Source organism: Chlorocebus sabaeus, chromosome 11 (genome assembly GCF_047675955.1).
Source record: "Chlorocebus sabaeus isolate Y175 chromosome 11, mChlSab1.0.hap1, whole genome shotgun sequence".
NCBI classification, from domain to species: domain Eukaryota; kingdom Metazoa; phylum Chordata; class Mammalia; order Primates; family Cercopithecidae; genus Chlorocebus; species Chlorocebus sabaeus.
Genome location: NC_132914.1, coordinates 9,898,356 through 9,919,777, shown reverse-complemented (window position 1 = coordinate 9,919,777; position 21,422 = coordinate 9,898,356). Strand labels below are relative to the sequence as shown.

At 36.6% G+C, this 21,422-nt stretch overlaps 1 protein-coding gene across 1 annotated transcript in view; it reads right to left on the bottom strand.

Moving 5' to 3' along the window:
• The window catches only part of LOC103218553 (ovostatin homolog 2-like), a 29,890-nt gene extending 9,545 nt beyond the window's left edge, over nucleotides 1-20,345 (bottom strand). Inside the window, exons 1-16 of the mRNA XM_007967557.3 lie at nucleotides 20,196-20,345; nucleotides 19,275-19,502; nucleotides 17,744-17,798; nucleotides 17,051-17,196; nucleotides 16,544-16,693; nucleotides 11,046-11,216; nucleotides 10,089-10,233; nucleotides 8,566-8,671; nucleotides 7,570-7,798; nucleotides 7,195-7,324; nucleotides 5,506-5,624; nucleotides 4,747-4,798; nucleotides 3,875-3,958; nucleotides 2,969-3,142; nucleotides 2,134-2,215; nucleotides 1,364-1,520 (exon numbers count right to left, since the gene is read on the bottom strand). Of these exons, the coding sequence (XP_007965748.3) occupies nucleotides 1,364-1,520; nucleotides 2,134-2,215; nucleotides 2,969-3,142; nucleotides 3,875-3,958; nucleotides 4,747-4,798; nucleotides 5,506-5,624; nucleotides 7,195-7,324; nucleotides 7,570-7,798; nucleotides 8,566-8,671; nucleotides 10,089-10,233; nucleotides 11,046-11,216; nucleotides 16,544-16,693; nucleotides 17,051-17,196; nucleotides 17,744-17,798; nucleotides 19,275-19,502; nucleotides 20,196-20,324 (2,157 nt within the window). The 5' untranslated portion in view covers nucleotides 20,325-20,345. The remainder of the gene's footprint in view (nucleotides 1-1,363; nucleotides 1,521-2,133; nucleotides 2,216-2,968; nucleotides 3,143-3,874; nucleotides 3,959-4,746; nucleotides 4,799-5,505; nucleotides 5,625-7,194; nucleotides 7,325-7,569; nucleotides 7,799-8,565; nucleotides 8,672-10,088; nucleotides 10,234-11,045; nucleotides 11,217-16,543; nucleotides 16,694-17,050; nucleotides 17,197-17,743; nucleotides 17,799-19,274; nucleotides 19,503-20,195) is intronic.
• Nucleotides 20,346-21,422: the final 1,077 nt, after the last annotated feature.

Genomic DNA, 21,422 nt, shown 5'->3' with positions numbered 1-21,422 from the left:
TACAAGCTTTCCGTTTTATCTATTTAAGCAAAGGACAACCCCTCCTTTCTTCAGAAAAGAAATATTTCTGAGAAACCAAGTGTTTAAGACGCAAATAACAGCATATGGTAGGCAATAACATGAGGTACGAGGACTCACAGTACATCTAAATTACAGCGAGTGGTATCACCATTCCTCTGCAGTGTAAGCTTTTATTTTTCCCTTGCATTTTTATTTCTCTCAACTCATAACACACACAGACACCCACCCACTCACCCCCCCAACAGATATTTAATTATAAAGAAAATACTGGGGAAGATCAGACAAACTGAAGCAGTAATCAGCAATGATTTGCCAGTAATGAATCTGATAAGAAGAAAGATGGGATGTGAAGATGTTTTAGAAGAGAACGTGGGAAAGTTTTTGATTTTTCTACCAAGGAGCAAGAGCTCTTCTCCATCAGGGCCCCCCCGTTGTAAGGAATAAGTTTGGAATAAATTAAAAATACTACAAAACAATTTGAATACAATTTGCATGCAAATTAAATATCATTGAGTGTCTGTTTTCATTCATATTTTGATGTGGATTAGATATGCATTCTGTGTTTCAAGAACAGGAGTGATGATCAAGAGGAAGGATGCTGAAGAAAAGCTCATGTTATTTCAGGGGCCATCGGAGCATGCTAAAATGCCATGATGGGAGATTTTGAGCATCCAGAGGGAAAAATAGGACAGGAAAGGAGACAGAAGATGGGCTGGAGGTGGACAGCTATCTGCAAAGAAAGGACGTTGGAAGGGAGGGATTTACCTAAATATGGACAGGAAAAGGGTTGGATTCTGCCAAGGATATAATTCACCTCATTTGTACTTTGGCCCTGGGGCAAGCTTGGCCTTTGAATTTTTCCTTGAGAGGGTCTTAGAAAAACTTGCTTCATTGAAACAATGTGAACTACTAGATACTCTCCCCAGAACTTTCTTGCCATCCATGGACAGGAATAAACTTTCCTTCCTCATATACTCACAGCCCCCTCCCTTTATACATTGACTGTCTCCAAATTTATGAAAGTTTCTTTTCTAGGTTCCCTTTCTCTCTCCTCCCTTCTATTGCTAGTTTACTTTCGGAAGAGGACTGAGACCGGGGAAGGACTAGAGGCTGAGTAAGGCAGACAAGAGACTCAGAAGGAGTCACATCCAGGCTGTGGTTAAACATGCACGCAGCGGGAATGGTGCTGCTGACCAACCCACCACAGGCCCAGGACTGCAGTGGCTCAGAAGGCTTCATATTCACAGGAAGATTATTCATATTCCAGATCAGGAAAGCCAGAGGCAGGGCAAGGCAGGCAACGCCCAGGAGCAAGGAAAGCCTGGTGCTGCCCCTCTCTCACCTCCCAGGCATGGTTGAAAAGCTGGCCATCATTCTTAAAGCAGCCGTTCGTTTTCTGCTGGCTTGAAAGCCAGATTAAGGTCTGTTTTTGAACATTTTCATCAATGAATACATAATTTTTCATTCTCTCCAATGTCTTAAAAGTAAGAGCACTGAGCCTGTAGTACAAATCACCAAAGCAAAAGTTAGATAAAGAGGAAATGGCGATGTTAGCAATTCCACATGTTCATCGCCATCGTTCTCTTTGGGTAAGGGACGCATTCAACTCATCTGCTGTAAACCGTCTTTATTGATAGTGGCTCTTTCCTTTGGGTCAGGAAAATATTATGACTAGCAATAAGTGGAAATTGGAGTAGGTAATTTTCAGCATGTTTGCACCCAAAGGTCTTGCTGTGTAGCCCATTAGATTACCTATACATGGAGAGAAAATTAGGCATTTTGGGTTCTTCTAATTTCACTTTCCTGAATCTACAGGGGACTCTGAGAAACATAGAGTAAGACATGCCCTCTTCGGTGGAGTTAGCCAGCTGTGCCTGTGTATGGGCTGTCATGAGAGGATCAGACTGCTAAACAAATCATCATGAGACTGAAGGTATATTGTATTAGAATCAGAATCACTAAATCTTTAGTTTTATCTGTTTCTCCTCTGTAAATTGACTTTGAAACCCACTTTGCTTCTAAATCCCCACTGAACTCTATCCTCCTTCACCTCCTTGCAAGCCCTCCTCAGGTAATTTCCATATCATATAAAATAAAATGTTTATGTCTCACCATATGCTTCCTTTCTGATTCTGCTGCCAAAACACACTATATGAACCATCAGAGTTCTTGAAAGATAACTGCCTTTGATAACCTAAAAGAGAACATTGTAGGAAATTATTTTTTAACCTAAGAAGTCAGAAGAGAAAGAATAGTGCAGTGCAAGCCCGAGGTTTTGGTGTTAGACAGACACAAATCACTAGGATGATCATTTCCATTTGAACTTCTGAAACTCAGTTTCTGTATTTATAAGGGAGAAAACATAACTCTTACTTTATAGGATTTTGATGACAAGATAATACAGATGGATAAGTCTGGCTCAGTAATTGCCTCATCATTGATACCTACTAATTATTCAGTACATTTCCCCTAAGGTCCTTTTACTTCAGTGTTATCTTTCTGAGAAAAAAAACCAAAGAAGATTATTTTATGCTCTTGGACTTTTCCTTAACCTCACATTTTACAACATTGGCCCTCTTTCTGTATACAAAGCCAATCACTTCATTGCAACAGACCACAGCTGAGCAAACAAATACAGACGTTGATAGATGAACCACTGACAACAACTCTTAACAAAAACAACAGCAATCACAACAACAAACAAGGTAGCTTGCAAAATACCAGGCATTAAAAAAAATTAAGTGCATAGCTTGAAAACTCTGCAACTGCAAATGATGACCACACAGATTTTGAAGTCAAACAGAAAACAGAGCTAGGACTGAGAGTTCCTAGGTTCAGGTTCACTTTTCTTTCACCAGACTATTGCATAAAAACAGCTTATGACATCTTTGTATGAGTTACAATTGATTTCAACCATTATGGGCAGAAATTACTTAAATCTTCTCACCGTTAGACAAGAGAAAGAAAGCCTTAGATTGAACTTCCTCTGTCAGTTGCTCAGTAGATTTCAGGTAGTCAAGAACGTAAGTATCAGATGCCAGCAGGGCCACATTCTGCTCTCCACTTCCATAGGGCGTTTGCAGAACAACCAGATTCTGCATGGCAAGTCCTAGAATATCTCCTAAAAACAGGAAAAGCGGAAAGCTGTATTGTTTACAGTTGCCATCTCAGCATTAATAACAACAGACAAAAGAGGCCTAGTGGAATAGGTAACATTTAAAATTGAGTCTAAATGGTGGAAACAAAGAAAGTTTTATGAAGCAATTTGAAAGAGGAGATAGCCCTGAAGGGTGAGGTTAAAGTGCTATGGAAAATATTTCTGAAAATCTCATTACCAGAGAGAGGAGGAAGTTAGGAGAATGTGTTTGCTTGTTTGCTAGTTTTACTTTTTTCTTTTTTAAATAAACCAATCCTATGAATTACAAAGTGTAATCCATCCCTTCCAAGAGATGTTCATGTTAATAACAGACAAAGAAGCTTGCCTTTCGTAGCAACAACAAAAAATTCTCCTTGTACTGAGAAAACTCCCAACATCATTAACAGGCAAAGTTAATTCTGATTCTCCAAGAGGTGAATTTCATATTTCAGATTAATGATTATAAAGAACCTCTTGCTTTCTGAACGCTAGTTACCATCTACACAAGCTAGGGTTTCCTGAGAATATAGGTCTGGAAACGGTACTGTAATCCCTTCAGATCCCATCAGGAAACATAGAGGGTGATCTGAACAATAATTCCCTCCAATTGATCGCTTAGGAAAATCTCTCTATTCTGTTATTTTAAGGATTTTTTTTTAAGACCACCTCAACCAAGATTTTCAAATCATTGTGAAACAAAACATTTAATCAACTCACCCACAACAGTGAAAAAGCCTCTGGCTGAATCTTCTACTACATCGTTTGGCAAGTCCAAAACTCCCTGCTTGGAGGCTTTGGCACCTGGAATGAAAATATTGATTTAAAAAATGTGACGGCTTCTTTATATCAGCAGATTTGGGGGATACACGTATTGGAAGTAAGATTCCATTACTTATTTTTATTTTACAAGTTGTTTATTAGAGGAGATGAAATTGGAGTTTTGACCTAGTTTAGGATAACAGTACATTCAGAAAATGGCATTTAAATCTGTGCATTAGATTGTGGCCCCCATTGTTCACTGGTTTAGTGCCTGAACTATTTATGTATGAAAAAAATGTAAAAACTAGACTGACTGTAACACATAAAACAACACACACAAAAGGTAAAGCTTGAAGGCTCTGATGAGGGAGTATAATCAGATCACCATCAACCAGGTAAAATAATACCCCTCATGGCCATAAAACCAGAGACTGAGGGGCAGGGGCAGTGATGTATCTACGGGTGATTTTATTCTAAGAGTACAAAAGCAAAGATTATATTATGTGCTATTGGGCCTCAATCCTGATGTCCCATTGTCCAATGTTGTGTGACAACGATATCATAAGAGGAGCTAAGAATACACATAATGAAAAAAAAATAGGTCGGGGCAGACCAACATCAAAAAGTGAACTAAAAACCACCTTCTGAATATGCTTCTCAATGGCTAAAATTATATCATGAAGATAAAGCATGAAACACGAGAATCCTCCATGAGATATTTAAAGTGAAATCACAGGGCACATGGACTTATGTGGAAGGAGAGGACATAAACTGATTCTTCTGGTGAATTTTATTTATAACTAATTTGACTTCCTAAAAGATCCTCTTACCTTCTGTACAGATAAGGAAACTCTGGGTCCTTTCCTTTTCAATACCTTCAGGCTGTCAAAGAGTAACACAAACAAGCACGGAAGAATGAGTTTAAGTCCTCTGTCCATGAAGGAAAAGTGATTAAGCACTAGCTCACTTAAGCATGGCTGGTGCAAGTTTATCCCTGAGAGAAGATCCAACTCATGGTCCCCTTCTGTTCATATCTGGAAGGCATGGGACGTCACCAGCACCCATTTTAGCCTCTGCGTTCTGTAGCTTGGACAGGCATAACCTTGATGTCATTGTGGGACACTCTCAGCTCCTCTGATCCTATATAGCATCTCCAGTAAACAACTAAAAGTGCTTTGTGGAGCAGGGATGTGCCGAGAGGCAAATCGAGAGTGTTCCTCTGACAAGTGCTGATTCTTGTTGAGGATGACGGGAACTGCACGGGAGTGTAGGACAAGTAGATTTGTCTCTTGAATATGAGAATCGGAAAAATAGAAGGAGGAGAAATAGGTGTACAGGAAACATCTTGACTCAGAAACAAACAAAAAATTGTCAAGTCTGTTTCAAGTGTTAAGCTTTACTATCCTGGGTGAGGTATTAATTAAAGAAAGGATGAAATTTATGCTGTTTTAATTCATTTAAAATGGCATGTCTTATGTCAAAAGTAAATGTTGTCAACTAAGTCTCTTCAAGGAGAATGTCTTTTAAGACAGAGCCTCTTGGATGTCTGTTTCTTTTCAGGAAAAGCTTGACAGTTGGCATATCCATACCTCTACCAAGAAGCTTTTGACCACAGTGTCTTTCCAGTTTAGCTTTTGCTGCTCCATTCCTTCATTTGAACAAGCACTGCTTTGTTTGGACTCAGCAACTACAGTGATATTCACTTTACCTGGAAGACATTCCAAAATGTAAATTAAACTGATCATTGGTCCCTTCTATAATGAGAAATGACTAGAGTCTGTGAACCATGTCTTGAATGGGATGAACCAAATTCTATCGTTAATTTGATGCTTAGAACAAAATAACTTGTTTCTTCTCCCTCCTAGATACAATGTGGTCTCTTCTATTTCACCTCTTCCTTGATTTTCATGATTCCTTATATTAAGTAAATGATGAATTTACTTAATTAAAACTTAAGGAATTTTAGGAAAAGTAACATTCTACAAAGTCATCGGAGTCAATTCCTTGATATTGTTTATAAAGATTACTTATGACAATATAGGCAAATAATATCAGTTAATTAGGGCTCCTAACTTTTCCCAAGATCAAACAAACAAAAAGAGTAAAATATGATATAGTAGACAGGCACTGGGATTGAAATACTGTCCTAGCAAGGAATTCATTGTCTTTAAACTTCCTGACTTCACATTACATAATTAGAGCTGATCTCCAGTTTCCTTGCTTGTAAAAATTAGAGGATTGAAAACAATCATTCTTTAAAGTTATTATTATTTACATGACTATACATCAATATATACAACCAATATATTGTTCTTATTTTTTGGTGTGTTTGATTTGTTTCTCTGTCTCAGAAAGCTTGTTATTTCACTCTTAACACTGTGTCTTCAACTTAATGTCATAAAACTATACAAGTTGGTACAGGATTCTATCTCAATTGCCAAGGTAGGATTTTGAAGATCTTGTGCAGTAGAAATATTGAGAAACTTCAAATCTAATAGAAAAATAGTCTGAGAACAGCATCACAACTGAACTAAAATGATCTCATCGATGTATTATTTGCTGTTAAAATAATACAACAAATATAGGACATTAAATAAAGAAAATTTGAATGACTATTTTTTAAAAGTAGTGATTAAAAGTATCACACATATCACATCTAGCATTCCTTGTTTACTAGAGTTTTAAACTTTTTCCATTCCATGTATTTTCGATATTTCAATAGGAGACAAGTTTATTTTTCCATCTTGCAGATAGCATAGGCACTAAATATTCTCAGTTTTTGATCTCATTCCAATCATTTAGTGATTTTGGTATCCCCGTGGCACATGTAGTAAATTTACAAACCTGACAATTACCTAACTGATCATTGTGATGGAGTAGCAAGTTTTGTGAAGGTGGCCTGGGTTCATGATGGTAGGCGAAGGAGCCAGTGAGAAGTCAAAGAATTAAGGTGGCATTAATGACAACATGGCCTTTATTTGGGATATGGCATATTCCAAACATATAGTCCATGATAGGTCATGCAAGTTAGCATTTATATTGTATTTTAATTGCATTATGCTCTTGTAAAAATGACTGTGGTTTTGCACTACACAACATTGACAACCAGAAATTAGATTACTATAGATTAGAATTTCTAATGGAGAATTTACAACAAGAATTTTAAAAATGTAAAAGAGAAAATCATGTTTGTATAGACAATTTAAGGAAAATAAATGGATACAATTAATATGGGCTGGTTTTCCATGAGCGACTGGTGTAGACAGATAGCTGCTTACCCAATTTCTTAGGTATAATAGTCCAGACATTTGTTTTCCTCCCTCCAGTTTGGATAATCTCACTGCCATTGATTTTCAGGGTGTTAATATTTGCTTCATAATTCTGAGACTCCTCCACTTGAACAGAAATCTACGAAAACAATCATGGCAATGAGGATGGCACTGGAACACACATCACTATGAAATGCCGTGCGCAATACACTGTTTAAACCGTCACTGTGAATGAAAGCAATTATATTTGTTTGAAGAATATAGACCTAAGTCTCATACCTTTATAGTAGCATTTTGCATTTGAGAATAAAGAGAATATGGAAATATTAAGAAATATTTTAGCTTTGTTAAATTTTTGCCTCCAGATCCAAGAGAATAACTCACCTCTACACATGTATCCAAGTAGTTGAAGACATTGACAATCAAATCAAATTGTTCATTTTGAACAACCGAAAAGGGTGAAGCAATTTCAATAAAGAAAGGTTGGGAGACCTCTAGAGTGGTTGTAGAGGAAACACCAAATCCAACGTCGCCATTCACACAAAAGCCACTTGCCTCCCATTGGGTTATCATATCAGGAATGAGGAATGAAAGATTGGCAGAGCCTGAGGAACTGGAAGAAGAGGTTATCGGTAAAACACATTCTTTGTCTGAACCAAGAACTTAAAATTAAGTGCGAAGCAAGCAGAAAAGTATTGACTGAAGCTCAAAAGTGAGTTATATTGTTTGGATGGGGCATTAGATAAAAATAATGAGAGCTGGATTTTTATAAAATTTGAGTATAGAAAGGTCATGTTTCTTTAAACACCACATTATGTGTTTTTTTGTTTTTTGTTTTTTGTTTTTTGTTTTTGAGACAGAGTCTCTCTCTGTCACCCAGGTGGGAGTGCAGTGGCACGATCTCAGCTCACTGCAACCTCCGCCTCCTGGGTTCAAGCAATTCTTCTGCCTCAGCCTCCCGAGTAGCTGGGATTATAGGTGCCCACCACCACGCCCGGCTTTTTTTTTGTATTTTTAGTAGAGACAGGGTTTCACCATGTTGACCAGGCTGGTTTCAAACTCCTGACCTCAGGTGATCCACCTGCCTCAGTCTCCCAAAGTGCTGGGATTACAGACATGAGCCACCACGCCCGGCCCACATTATGTTTTTTAATTGGGGCAGCTTAAATCTGCCTGCATAAAATGAATAGAAGAGAAACTCTTGGTGAAGGGAAAACAACGCTAGAGAAAAAATAAAATAAAATGTGTGATCAGTGCATGCAAGTCGATGATATATATTTTACAAATATGATACTGTTTTATATACCGAGGAATAAAAGTGAAGAAAGAGAAAGAAAATAGAAATAAAGAGACATAGGAGAGAAAATGGTTAAAACTCACTCGACACTGACGAGGTCCCATATCCATGTTTCTGGGAAGTTTGTTCTTACTGTTTGAATTATAGCCTGTTCTACATTGTCAGCATTCTCCTCTCTGATTTCACCAGCTAAAAAAAAAAAGGAAGAAGTACCTTATTCAGACTTTGGACTCTGCAAATTATGGTCTATATATTATCAGGGTGTAAGGTCCCCATAAAACACCTCACTTTCCTGTATCACAGTCACTTACTATGACTGTTTTTGTGTATCACCATACATTGCCTGTTCCTATACACAGTCAGTTACCACATAATAACATTGTGATCAACGACAGACCACTTAGACTGCAGTGGTCCTGTAAGATTATAATGGAGCTGAAAAATCCCTACCACCTATTGTCATCAAAGCCATCATAACATTGTAGTGCAATGCATTGGTCATGGGTTTGTGATGATGCTGGTATAAACAAACCTACTGCACTGCCAGTCCTATAAAAATATAGCAGAGAAATTCTGTATAGTGCATAATACTTGATAATGATAATAAATGACTATGTTACTGGTTTTTGTGCTTACAGTAAACAGTATACTACACTGTTTACTGTTTAGAATGTACTCGTTTTCCTTATCAAAAAAAAAAAAAAAAGTAACTGCAAAACACCTTCAGGCAGGTCCTTCAGGAGGTGTTACAGAAGAAGGCATTGCTGTCACAGGATAGGACAACTCCATGTGTGTTATTACCTCTGAAGACCCTTTAAGTGGTACAAGATGTGGAGGTAGAAGACAGTGATATTGATGATCCTGACCTTGTATAGGCCTAGACTAATGTGTGTGTTTGCGTTTTCGTTTTTAACAAAAAAGTATAAAAGGTACAAAAATTGAAAAATAGGAAAAAGCTTATAGAATAGGGACGTAAAGAAAGAAAATATATTTGTACCCTGACTCACTCAGAGTAACTTTTAACTTTGCAAGCTCCATTCATGGGAAGTGCCGTATATAAAAGTACAACTTTTTAAAATCCTGTGTACCACATTTTCACTATGCCTTTTCCATGTTTAGCAATGTTTAGATACACAAATAGTTACCATTGTGTTACAACTGCCTACTGTATTCAGTATAGCCACATGCCGTGGAGGTTTGTAGTGTAGGAAAAATAGGCTGTACCACACAGCCTAGGTGTGTTGTAGGCTACAGCATCTAGGCTTGTCTAAGTTCACTGTATGATGTTCACACAGCAATATCACCTAACAATGCATTTTTCAGAACAAATTCTCCATCACTAAGTGAAGCATGATTGTATTTCTGACATTGTATTTTATCAATAAAAGTAAACTACATCTCACCTCTGAAGCTAATTTCTTGTTAGAGCCAAAAGCATTTCTAGTCTGTCTTATTCTGCTTTATCCAACTATAGGATGTCTAATTGTAGCCAAAAATATGGCATAATTCACATATAAAATTCCAAAATTGTATAGTTTATCTCAAATACACTAAATTCCACAAACCGCTTCGGTCATCCCCCAACAAAAAATTTAAGATTACCTACATGCAATTCTAGATGAAGCACTAAGCATCAGACCATAATTTTCTGTTCCTACATAAAGCGGCTTAGAGAGTGAACGCCCTCTCTCCATCACACATACTTCTGGTTTTCGGTAATGGAGATTGGTAAAGACTTTCAGACCCATGTTCTTTAAAGAAACAAACAACAAAAATATTGTTCATTCTTTTCATGCAAGAACTATAAAAGGCCTGTTATTTATATTGTAAAGATAAATGGATCGTCAGTATCCATATTTTCCGTCTTAACAAAGGCCTGAGAAGTTACAAGTCAACTTACCTCTATTTGACTTATGGAAAAGCCCTATTTCAGAGAAAAAATGGAAATTACTATGATTTATCTAGCACTTATTATGTGCTAGCATTTTTCTAAGTATTTTCCATTGTTCTCCATTTCATCCTAAGTGAAAAATACTGACGAGATCAGCACTATCATTACCCTAATTAACATCAAACACACACACACACACACACACACACACACACACGGCACACTCAGTAAATTGAAGAGCTGGAACTTGATAAAGTCTGTCTGATTCAACGCCCCTTTTCTTATACACTTGTGACGTTAATTATAAAGATTCTTTCATGGAAGGCTCAGCGTATTTCATTAATGGCCTAGGGATATCTGGAGTCCACACTCTCTTAGCCCCTTGATTTGACTATCTTTGCATAAGATTTATTGTATTAATTGGAGACTGTCTTTTTCTTTAAATGAGGTTTTGTAATTATAGCTACATGATTTATTTTCAGCAGAAAATTTAAAAATCAACAAAATTAATATCTCCTTTTTATAAGACAGTTTCTCTGTACTGTACTGGCAGATTACAGACACGAATCTCAAAGTCCAGGCAGAAAACTACATAATTAAGAAAACATCAATATGCATTATGAATACTAAAAATTGAGATGAAATATTTTCCAAAATCCTTAGTGATCTTACCATGACAATATTATAGATATCTCCATCCCCATAGTTGCTTACAGGTGTGTAATATAAACCATTGTAGAACATATCTCTCTGAGGAATGCAAGGGTCTTCCTTGCTATCATCAAGATTGAGGCCACGGTAGAAATAACCATACAGCTCTGTACTTGGAACCATGTTATACACCTATGAGAAAAAACATTTCCCAATAATTTTAAACACTTTTTTTAAAATTACAAAATTGGCAAACTGTGTACTGTACCATTTATTCTTGTTCTTTTCTTTAAGAGCATGGCCATGATATTTAATCCAGTATTTTCACTTAAGCTCTTCCTTTCAAAAGAGCAAACCAGTTTTGTTTTAGGCCACCGATACCATATTCACAGAATTTCTCAGCTTAGGCACAGGATTTAAGAGAGAATATAAGAAAGCAATGCCTGATTATTGATTAACCCAAGGCCCATTGTACAGACAATCAATTATAATGCTAGAACTTCTAAGTCTGGAGAATAATGTTAGCTGGCTGATTTTAAATCTTCTTACTGAATCTTCCAAAGAAAACATAAAATCAACAAAGAGAACAAGTAATGATACTCATGACTAATATCTTTAACATTACTGCGATACAGAGAATACCATGATCTTCAAATTATTCCTTAGCAGAGAAACAAACACCAAATTCCAAGAGAGCGTCTACTGCTGTTGCAGAGGGAAGGCTTAAGAGACTGCAGAGAAAAAGCAGAATGGCATGGAAAAATGAGAAGAAACACGCACCAAGTGAACGCCAAGTAAAAGAAAGTCTAGCATTGTTAAAAATACAAATCATAGTTTTCAGACTCAACAGTTCCCAGTACTACACACAGGGAAAGGGCTTGGAATGAATGGGCCTGGTAGTGGAAGCTTCCAAAAAACATGGCTAATGGGAAATAATCAGATCACAAGAAGAGGTGTGCAGATCCTTGGAGACAGGGCATTTAAAGAAGGCAAGGATGTCATAGGATAAAATAACTCCCTTCACCCTCATTTCCATCACCAACATTTTTAAAATAATGCATTTTACTAAAAAAAAGGAAGGGTACTCTTCACCTATGAACACTGTGCACAAAATATCAAGAACTAGAAAAAATCAACTCCATACAAAGCTGCTGTAAGAGAAAATAGGAAATGTAAACCAAAACAGTTCAGCTAATGAAACTTCTTCACTAAAGTCCCTAATAAATAAGTAAATGAAGAAAAGTCATACCAAAATAATTTAACATAAGTGAAATATTCTCAAGCATGTATTTGGGGTATTTAAAAGGCAGCATGAGTCAGAAATCCAATTAAGAGAAGATAGAAATGGGAAAAAAATCAAGAAGAAATAAAATGAGGCTTTATTGAACTCAGAAAAACTAGACAAAATTGTATCATCAATAAACCCTAAAGTATAAGGACATCAAGGTAAAACAGTTCAGAGAAAACTTTAAAGGCAGCATAGAGGAAAAACAAAAGAATAAAACTGAGAGAGAATGAATTAAAGCAGGTCACAGGCAAAGTGATTGAATTAGAAAGCAGGCAAGGAAGATCCAACAAATGTACAGAGATTTTTTTTTTAGAACAAAAGAAAAGGGAAAGACTAATATTTACAATTATAATTCAGGAGAAATATCTGAAAATAAAAAAGATTTGAGTTTATATATTGCATGAGTCCACTGCGTATCTGGCAAAACTTCTACAGAATAATACATACTTACTGAAACTATTAGATTAAAGTATAAGCGGGAAAAACATCCAAGGCCTTCAGACATAAAGATAAAGTAGCCCACAATGGAAAATGAATTAAACTAATGTCAGCACTATTAAAAGCCATTTTCAAAGCAAGTCAATAATAGGGTAGCATTCCAAAGAAATTTTAAAATGTATAAACCAAAGATTTAATATACAAATACCTGTCCTTCATTTATTAAGGCTTTAGGAAAAATAATTTCGAATATGAAAATGTCAGAGAATTCTATACTTATGTGATATCCTGAGGACTTTAGTAGAGAATTCATGTTTAAAAAATTTTTATTTATTTATTTTTGAGACAGGGTCTCATTCCCTTGCCCAGGCTGAAGTGCAGTGGTACAATAATGGCTCACAGCAGCCTCGATCTCCCAGGCTCAAGCAATCTTCTCACCCCAGCTTCCTGGAGAATGAGCTTTATGTAACCAAAAGGTGACTCAGGAAATTAGTAAAACTTGATGAATAAGAGAAACAATAAAGAATGTAAACATTATATATCCTGACAAAAAAGGAAAGATACCACAATCAAATGAGAGAAGAGGGAGAGAAAAGTGGAAACTAGAGATTACTGACTGTTGTGTAGGTAGCAGTTAAGACTCAAAGATTAAAAATAATGGACTAGATATTAAGGTTAAGCAAGAAAAAAATGAGATTGCGATATTATAAAATATGTAAATATAAAAATAGCCACTATAATAAAAATTCAACCTGGCCTGACTACTCAAAGAAGCTTTAAGCAAGATAACAAAAAACAAACAAAAAAGCTAAAGAAATAAAGTAGTTTAAAATAAAATATAGAATCATAAGAAAAATAATATGATAGAGCTGAGGCCTAACACATACATCATATCGATAGAGTGAATAGACTTTATTCTCCTTTAAAAGACAAAGATATGTATATTTAAAACAAAACCCAAGGCTGTACTTGATACGAAAGACAAGTGGAGTGTGTATTTCAAAATGTGAAATCCAAAGGGCAGGTAAAGGAAAATAATAAGAATGCAAAGGCTGCAATCCTCCTGTTATCGGAAATAGCAGAAGTAAGGCCAAAAGACATCAAACAAGACAGAGAAGAATACTTACTGCTAAAAGCTACAATTCATAATAAAGCCATAACAGTTATGATTACCTGTGCAGAAACTACAGAAGATGCAAGAAGAAACAGAGCGCTATTAGTAGGGTATTTTAACATATCACTCAGCAGAAGAAGGTTAAATAAATTTTACAAAACAAGTAAGAATGCAAAGGATCAAAATAATCCAACCTCGTGGATGGAAAACAAACTGACAATAGAGACTATATCTTTCCAACACATAAGATATATTCGCAAAACCTCATTATATATTTGGGCACAAAAATACATCGGTGGAAATATTGCTGACCATGAAGATATAGAACTTGAAATTTAAAAGAAAACTCTAAAATAAATTCCCTTTTACATGAAAATTATAAAATACTCCAGTAAGCAAATTTTCAGTGAAAGGGTTAATACAAACAGAAATTACAGAATTTCTGAAAAATAAAAATGGTGCGATTGCTGTGTATCAGGATCTATGAGATACTTCAAAAGTAGGAATCATAGAAAAACTTATAGGCTTAAAAACACCGAACCCAATAAAATAATTAATGAAAATGAAGTAAACTTCTAAGTGAAAAAGTTAAAAATAACGACAAAATAAAGCACCAGTAAGGAAATAATAAATATAAAAATAGAAATTAATGTGGTGGAGTAGCAAAAAACCTCATATCATATGACATCACGTTAATAAATTAAAATTACATGTTTTTGGAAAACTCAGCAAAATAGGTAAACCACTAACTAATCTAACAAGGCAGTAAATTAGCTATCTGCTTAGGAACAAAAGAAAAACAACTTCTTCCATGACTCAGTTTTCAGCCTCATTTTTTGTCCTTTTAGCATCGTGAATTGGAGTCTTGAGTTGTTTGTATTTTCCTTTCACGATAGACTGATGTATGTAACCTAGTCTCAAATGATTCAGAAAAAATTGAAATGCCATAAACTCTGTGTGTGTGTGTGTGTGTGTGTGTGTGTGTGTGTGGGTGGGTGGAGAGAGTGAGAAAGAGAAAACAAGTATGGCAAAATGTTCACAAACTGGTGAATCAGGTCAATGGTATATGGGAGTTCTCTGTGCTATCCTTGCACTTTAAAAAATTATTTAAAACTAAAAGCTAAGCTTACATAACATAATATAAAAAAATAACTTAAACGTATAGAATGTAAATTGGAATTCACTCATTTATAGAACTTCACTTGATTTATACTAATGATATAGCTATCAATAATAAACAAGGGCAACCTCTTTTGGTTCTGATATATTCTGAGACATCTGAAAATGCCTCTAGAATTTTCTTTTTGAGGTCCCTTGATGGTCTTTCCTTGAGACAGTTTTCCTAAGATATTGCCACCTCCAACTGTAGGAAGAATGAGCAGAAGCTATTTACTCTGAATCCATGAAACTCTCAAGGCAAAAAAAAAAGTGTGTGTGTGTGTGTGTATGTGTGTGTGTATGTGTGTGTGTGTATATATATATATTCCTTTTTTTCTTTGAGACAGGGTCTCGTTTTGTCACCCAGGATGGAGCATAGTGGCACAATCTTGGCTCACTGCAACCTCTGACCCCGCCAGGGTTCAAGCAATCCTCCCATGTCAATCTCTCAAGTTTCTGAGATCACAGGTGCACACCACTGTGCCCTGCTCGTTTTTCATATTTTTGGGAGAGACAGAGTCTCATCATGTTGTGCAGGCTGGTCTCGACCTCGTGAGCTCAAACGATCTGCCCACCTTGGCCTCCCAAAGTGCTGGGATTACAGGCGTGAGCACAGCACACGACCATATTCCATATTTACAGATAAATTTATCCTTTATTTGTTTGATGCCTCCTCAGATCCTGAAAGCCTCTAACTAAAAGTATTTTTGCTCCCTGTAATAGAAAACTTACATGGTTTCTATCATGATTCACAGTTATTCAGTTATTATTACTGAATTCTATAATTTTATATTTAAAACTGGACTTACTATAGAGTGTTGAAAACAAAATACAGAATTGTATTTTTTGGTGAGATCTCAAGTTTGTAAAATATATATGCCTCCAGAAAAGAGATTTTTAAAAATTACAGCAAAACTATAAAGATGCCTAAGTGTTAGGACTATAAATGATTTTTAAAATTTCCTTCTTTATGTCTTTGTATACTTTGCACATTTTCTATATTATACAGGTATAATATTAATCAGAAAAATTAAATTATTAAATTAGATTTAAACATGATCATAAATTTCAATAGTTATTTATATGTAATTGTGTTGGAAATAAACACAAAATGTCCAACAATTGTTAGCCGAAATAAATTTGATGTGAACTTCTGGAATTCCAGGTCTGGAAATATTTAAGAAAATAAAAGATGCATTTATAGAAAATAACTTTACGCTGAATCCAAGCAGATTCTTGAACACAGAGATTTCATTTGATTCCAGGTTTCCATATCTATGATTACACCTATGATTTTTAAAAATCACAGTTGTAAAATTCCTAAACTGTTATAATTATCTATCAAATTCTCTATTGTTATAAGCATGTTCTTAGGGTAGCCAAGAAAAATAAGTATATAATCCATGAAGGAACAAAGGAAGAAAACATTCAATATTTTCAAGATGTTCAAAACATCACCTGAAGGCTAAGACTTCTGGGAGTCCAGAGAAACATGAAAAACAAGGAAGTCAGAGAGCTTACACTTTCAGCTGACCGCTGTTGTTCCGATTTCAGTAGAAGGACGCTCCTATCCACAGCCCGGAGGGCACAGAATGAGTCAGGGGCTGCTTGAAGATAGAGGCTAGCATTGGAGCCAGGTAGGCCCTGCTCTTTAGAGAACTTTATGTTAACCTAAAGTAGAGGAAAAAAAAGAAATGAGAGTAGAGACCATTTTATGTAAAGATGATCTGAATACATGTAATCTCTCCTGAATAAATCCTTAGAGATTTCTGTACTGTATTTCCCCTGCCCACTCTCACCCTCAGCTCTCCTCGCAGAAGACCCCCTTCACCACCCTGCTGCCGTCTCAGGATTGGCACTGCTGCCAAGGATCATGCATGGTGTTTGGTGATTCTCGCATCCCCTAAGAATTCAATTATGCCAGCACTGAGGGTGAGTTTCCCACTTGAAGGTGATAGTAGTCAGAAGAGAAGACAGCAGGGAGCAAACTGTTCCCACTTCTCAGGCCAGAAATAGGAGAAACATCACCTTGTGTTTAAAGCACTTGTCAATCTGGAATCTGACACTGTCAGCCACAATTTCCCCACTGGGGTGAAGGGTGTAGACAAACAGGACAGCCGCAGGAGCCAGATCAGTACTGATGCTGATTGGGAATGAGAAGTTTCCATTCCAGGCTGTGTAAATAGGAGACGAACAGATAAAATACCGAGAGTTTCCTGGATCACTGGTACACTTAGATAAAAGAGAATGGCTCATGGACAGAAAGAGTAAATTTGGCCCTGTTTTCAAGATGAATAAATCAAATAATAGGAAGTACATACACAAATAAAGAAGACTGCATAATTTAGATAATAACAATACTGGGATTTTGTACACCACTTTTCTAATGTACTCAATGACCTGCCAATAAAAGAAATAGGTAGAACTCTCCTTCATCAAGACATTTAGTAGCTTACCTCAGGCTGTGCTAACTATTCCCTTCATCCACAAATTGAAATAAGTGCTCATTCTAACTTCTTTTCACTATATATATATACACACACACACATATATACACACATATATATACACACACACACACACATACACACACACGTAAGTTTGACTACATATAAATGTATTGTCTTAATATATATAATTCCCATATATATGTCTATATTTCCTTAACAAGAAAAAAATGAAGTTAGAGTACATAGTTTAAAATGAATATATTGTATATACCTTTGTTTCTGATTTCCTTTTGTCCACTGAGTAAGATAGCTCCTTTTACCATCATCTGTGCAGAACAAAGAAAACATAACATGCAATATATTATCTAATGTCATCATATTCTCACACTGCGATTAGGTAATTTATTACTTAACGGTAATTCTGTTCCATAAGATAGGGTAGCTTCTACAAGCAAATATTCAAAATAGACTTTGCATAAGTTAGAAAAGAGCAGAGAAAAGGACTAAAATTGATTGAGGTTCTATTATGTACTGGAAACTTTGTGAACTATGTGTAATGCACTGTGCCAAGTGGCACATAAAGCTCTGAAATTGTCAGGGCTGTCTGGTTTCAAATACACCTTCACCTGCTCATTAACTTTGTGACTTAAGGCATGACGTTTTACCTGTTTGCCTCTGTTCCTTTATCTGTAAAATGGAGATACCTATAAGGCTAATTAAATGAGTTAACACATATGCAATCCTTAAAACAGTGCCTGACACAGAACACTTACCCTCAGAGGTAAGTCTTATAATCTCCAATTACACTGTACACCTGAGGAAGCCAAGGGTTAAAACAGTTCAAACGATCTGTCCAAGATGCACTAACTTGCATGCTTACCAGGAGAGGGTGGGGGATTCAAGTTAATGTCTTAATTTCCAGGTCTTTGTCTTTTCACTCTTCGACAAGCTTTAGAGCAGAAGTCCCTAGTCCCCAGGCTGTGTACTGGTAGGTGCCTGTCCATGGCCTGTTAGGTACTGGGCCACACAGCAGGAGGTGAGCAGTGTGGTGAGCAGGCGTTATCACCTGAACTCCTGTCAGATCAGCAGTGGTATGAGATTCTCATAGGAGCACAAGCCCTGCTGTGAACTGCATATGTGAGGGATCTAGGTTGTGTGCTCCTTAAGAGAAGCTAATGCCTGATAACCTGTCACTGTCTCCCATTACCACCAGACAGGACCATCTAGCTGCAGGAAAACAAACACAGGGTTCTTACTGATTCCACACTATGATGAGTATGTCATAATAATAGAAATAAAGTGAACAATAAATGTAATATGCTTGAATCATCCTGAAGCCATCCCACCATCCCCACCCCATCTGTGGAAAAATTGTCTTCCATGAAGCCAGTCCCTGGTGCCAAAAAGGTTGGAGGTTCCTCCTTAGAAAGACAAAATGACAGAACCAAGAGAACGAAGTCCGTTTACTGCTTATCAAAATAAGTTTTCCACCTTGCTTTCTGGCATCTACCCAATATTTTACTATTACAGAGGATCATACATACTTGTTATGAGTTACATTTGAATGCTTAAACAAGCAGATTCTGAACGGCAAGTTCTTCAACCTTCGGGAAATTTAAATTGCCTTAGATCATTTTATGTGTTTGTTGTTAATGGATGGAACAGTATTCATCAGCAAAGTGAGAAGGCTGCCCTTACTCTGGTCACCATGGGGTGACTGATGCTTGCTTCCTAAGCTGTGCGGGGCTAAGCAGACGTACAATTGAACAGGATTCCAGGAACCCACTGACTCTGAGACTCACCAAATAGAAGAACTTTACATTGGAATCATCCTCATATGCTTCACTGTTTAGGGAGTAAAGCACAGTCACAACCTTCTGCTGATTACATTCAAGTTGCTTTGGTTCAGGAACAATCTTCAGGAAGCTGTTGGTTCGGGAGTAAAAGCGTGAGACTAAGAAGCTGGCATCCGAGTACTGAGGCGTCAACCAGCTGGGAAGATAGCAGCTCTTAGGTCGAACATATGTGGCCTGAGATGACAAAAGAAAGTGAAGGGTCTTGGTATCATGACATCCGAAGACAGGTGTTACTGAGACTGGAGACTTCTCAACTCTCCAGAGTAGGGAGGAATCTCAGCTTGTGGCTGACATTTTAATGTGAAGTTATTGGAATCAAAATAATAACAGCACTCGCTCTTTGTATACAAAACGTGACCATGAAAGATTATGTAAATATTTCATTAGACTGATGGTGAATTGTTGTGTTTTTTACTCTTTAACTGAAGCCACAGAACTGTCCTTCAGTTCTGTTTCTTTCAGCTTCATGTGAACACTGACAAATTGTTTAACTGCGAAATTCTGTTTAAGCAGCAGAAAATAAAGAGAAAGCATAGGATCTCCCCTATCTGTGCATGAAATGATCTGAGGAAGAAAGTCAAATCATCCTCATGAACTACTTTTTGTTTCCTAGAGGAAAATATTAGTTGTTAGCAAATTTATAACAATCGTTAATAGACTTTTAGCTTCTTATCGTCTTGAACAAGTATTCTCATATATTATTTAGTGAACCAGCAAATTATATAAAATAAGCTACATTTTAAATTTTCTTTAAAATATGTTCTGTATACAAGTTATCTTTTAAGACATTCCTAATGTTTAACATTCCCGATACCCAAATCCTCTGTGGGATGTCTAACGGTCTTCTTCCGTTCTTTGATGTCTTACTTTTAGGTTGAACTCTGGGTCAAATATGTCTGAAGTGTCAATGGAAAACTGAGCTTCGCCATTCTCATCTGTAGTGTAATTTCCTATAAATTCATCATTCAGCTCCAGTTGCAACAACTTGTTCACCATAGGTACATTATCAGGACCCAAAAATTTAAGCTGTACAAGAAAAGAATAAGTAATATGACTTGAAACACAAAATGTTTACATTTTTACAGAGAAATAGTTTTCTACTCATAAATGTGATCCCTTGTCATTTTCCTAAATTCGAACAGACAGAAAGATGCTCTATTAAATACATAGATATATAATATAAAGTATGGAAACAACTGTAATGTTATCTATTTTGCTTCTTTCCATCTAGGACATTTTCTAGCACCTCAGACATAGTAATGCTTAAAATGTATTATAAAAGTAGGAAAAAAGTGACCAGAAATTTTCAAAGGGCAATCTATGATCCAAGAAAATGAAATGGAAGCATGTATTCTTTAGTCAAACCTACAGTTCCAAAATAAGAAATCCCTCTTCTGTAGAAAGTATCCATGTTCTCAAAGTTTACAGTTCCCAGCAATTGAGTGATAAACACTGAGGTCTCCTCACCGATCTGCACACCTGTAAGGAATGATGAACACAGCAGAGTGGAACATGTCTAGCTAAGTTACCATCCACAGCAATATAAACGTGACCAGCTTTCCCAGTGTGAACAGCATCAAGATATTGATCAAGTATGCGTATATAGAGCACTTTACAATGGCATAATCACAATTCCTTTTTAAATAACAAGAAATAATTAGTAGTTACATCTGATTTTCCCACTCCAAATGAAATAATTTCTTTCTTCCTTCCTTCCTTTCTTCCCTTTCTTTTCTTTCCCCTTCCTTTCTTCTTTCCTTCCTTCCTTCCTTCCTTCCTTCCTTCCTTCCTTCCTTCCTTCCTTCCTTCCTTCCTCTTTCTTTTCTTTTCTTTTCTTTTCTTTCTTTCGACTAAGTCTTGTTCTGTCACCCAGGCTGAAGTGCAATGACATGATCTTAGCTCACTGCAGTCTCTGCCTCCTGGGTTCAAGCGATTCTCTCCTGCCTCAGCCTCCCGAGTAGCTGGGATTACAGGCACTCACCATCATGCCCGGCTAAGTTTTTGTATTTTTGTAGAGACGGGGTTTCACCACGCTGGCCAGGCTGATTTTGAACTCCTGACCTCAGGTGATCCACCTGCCTCGGCCTCCCAAAG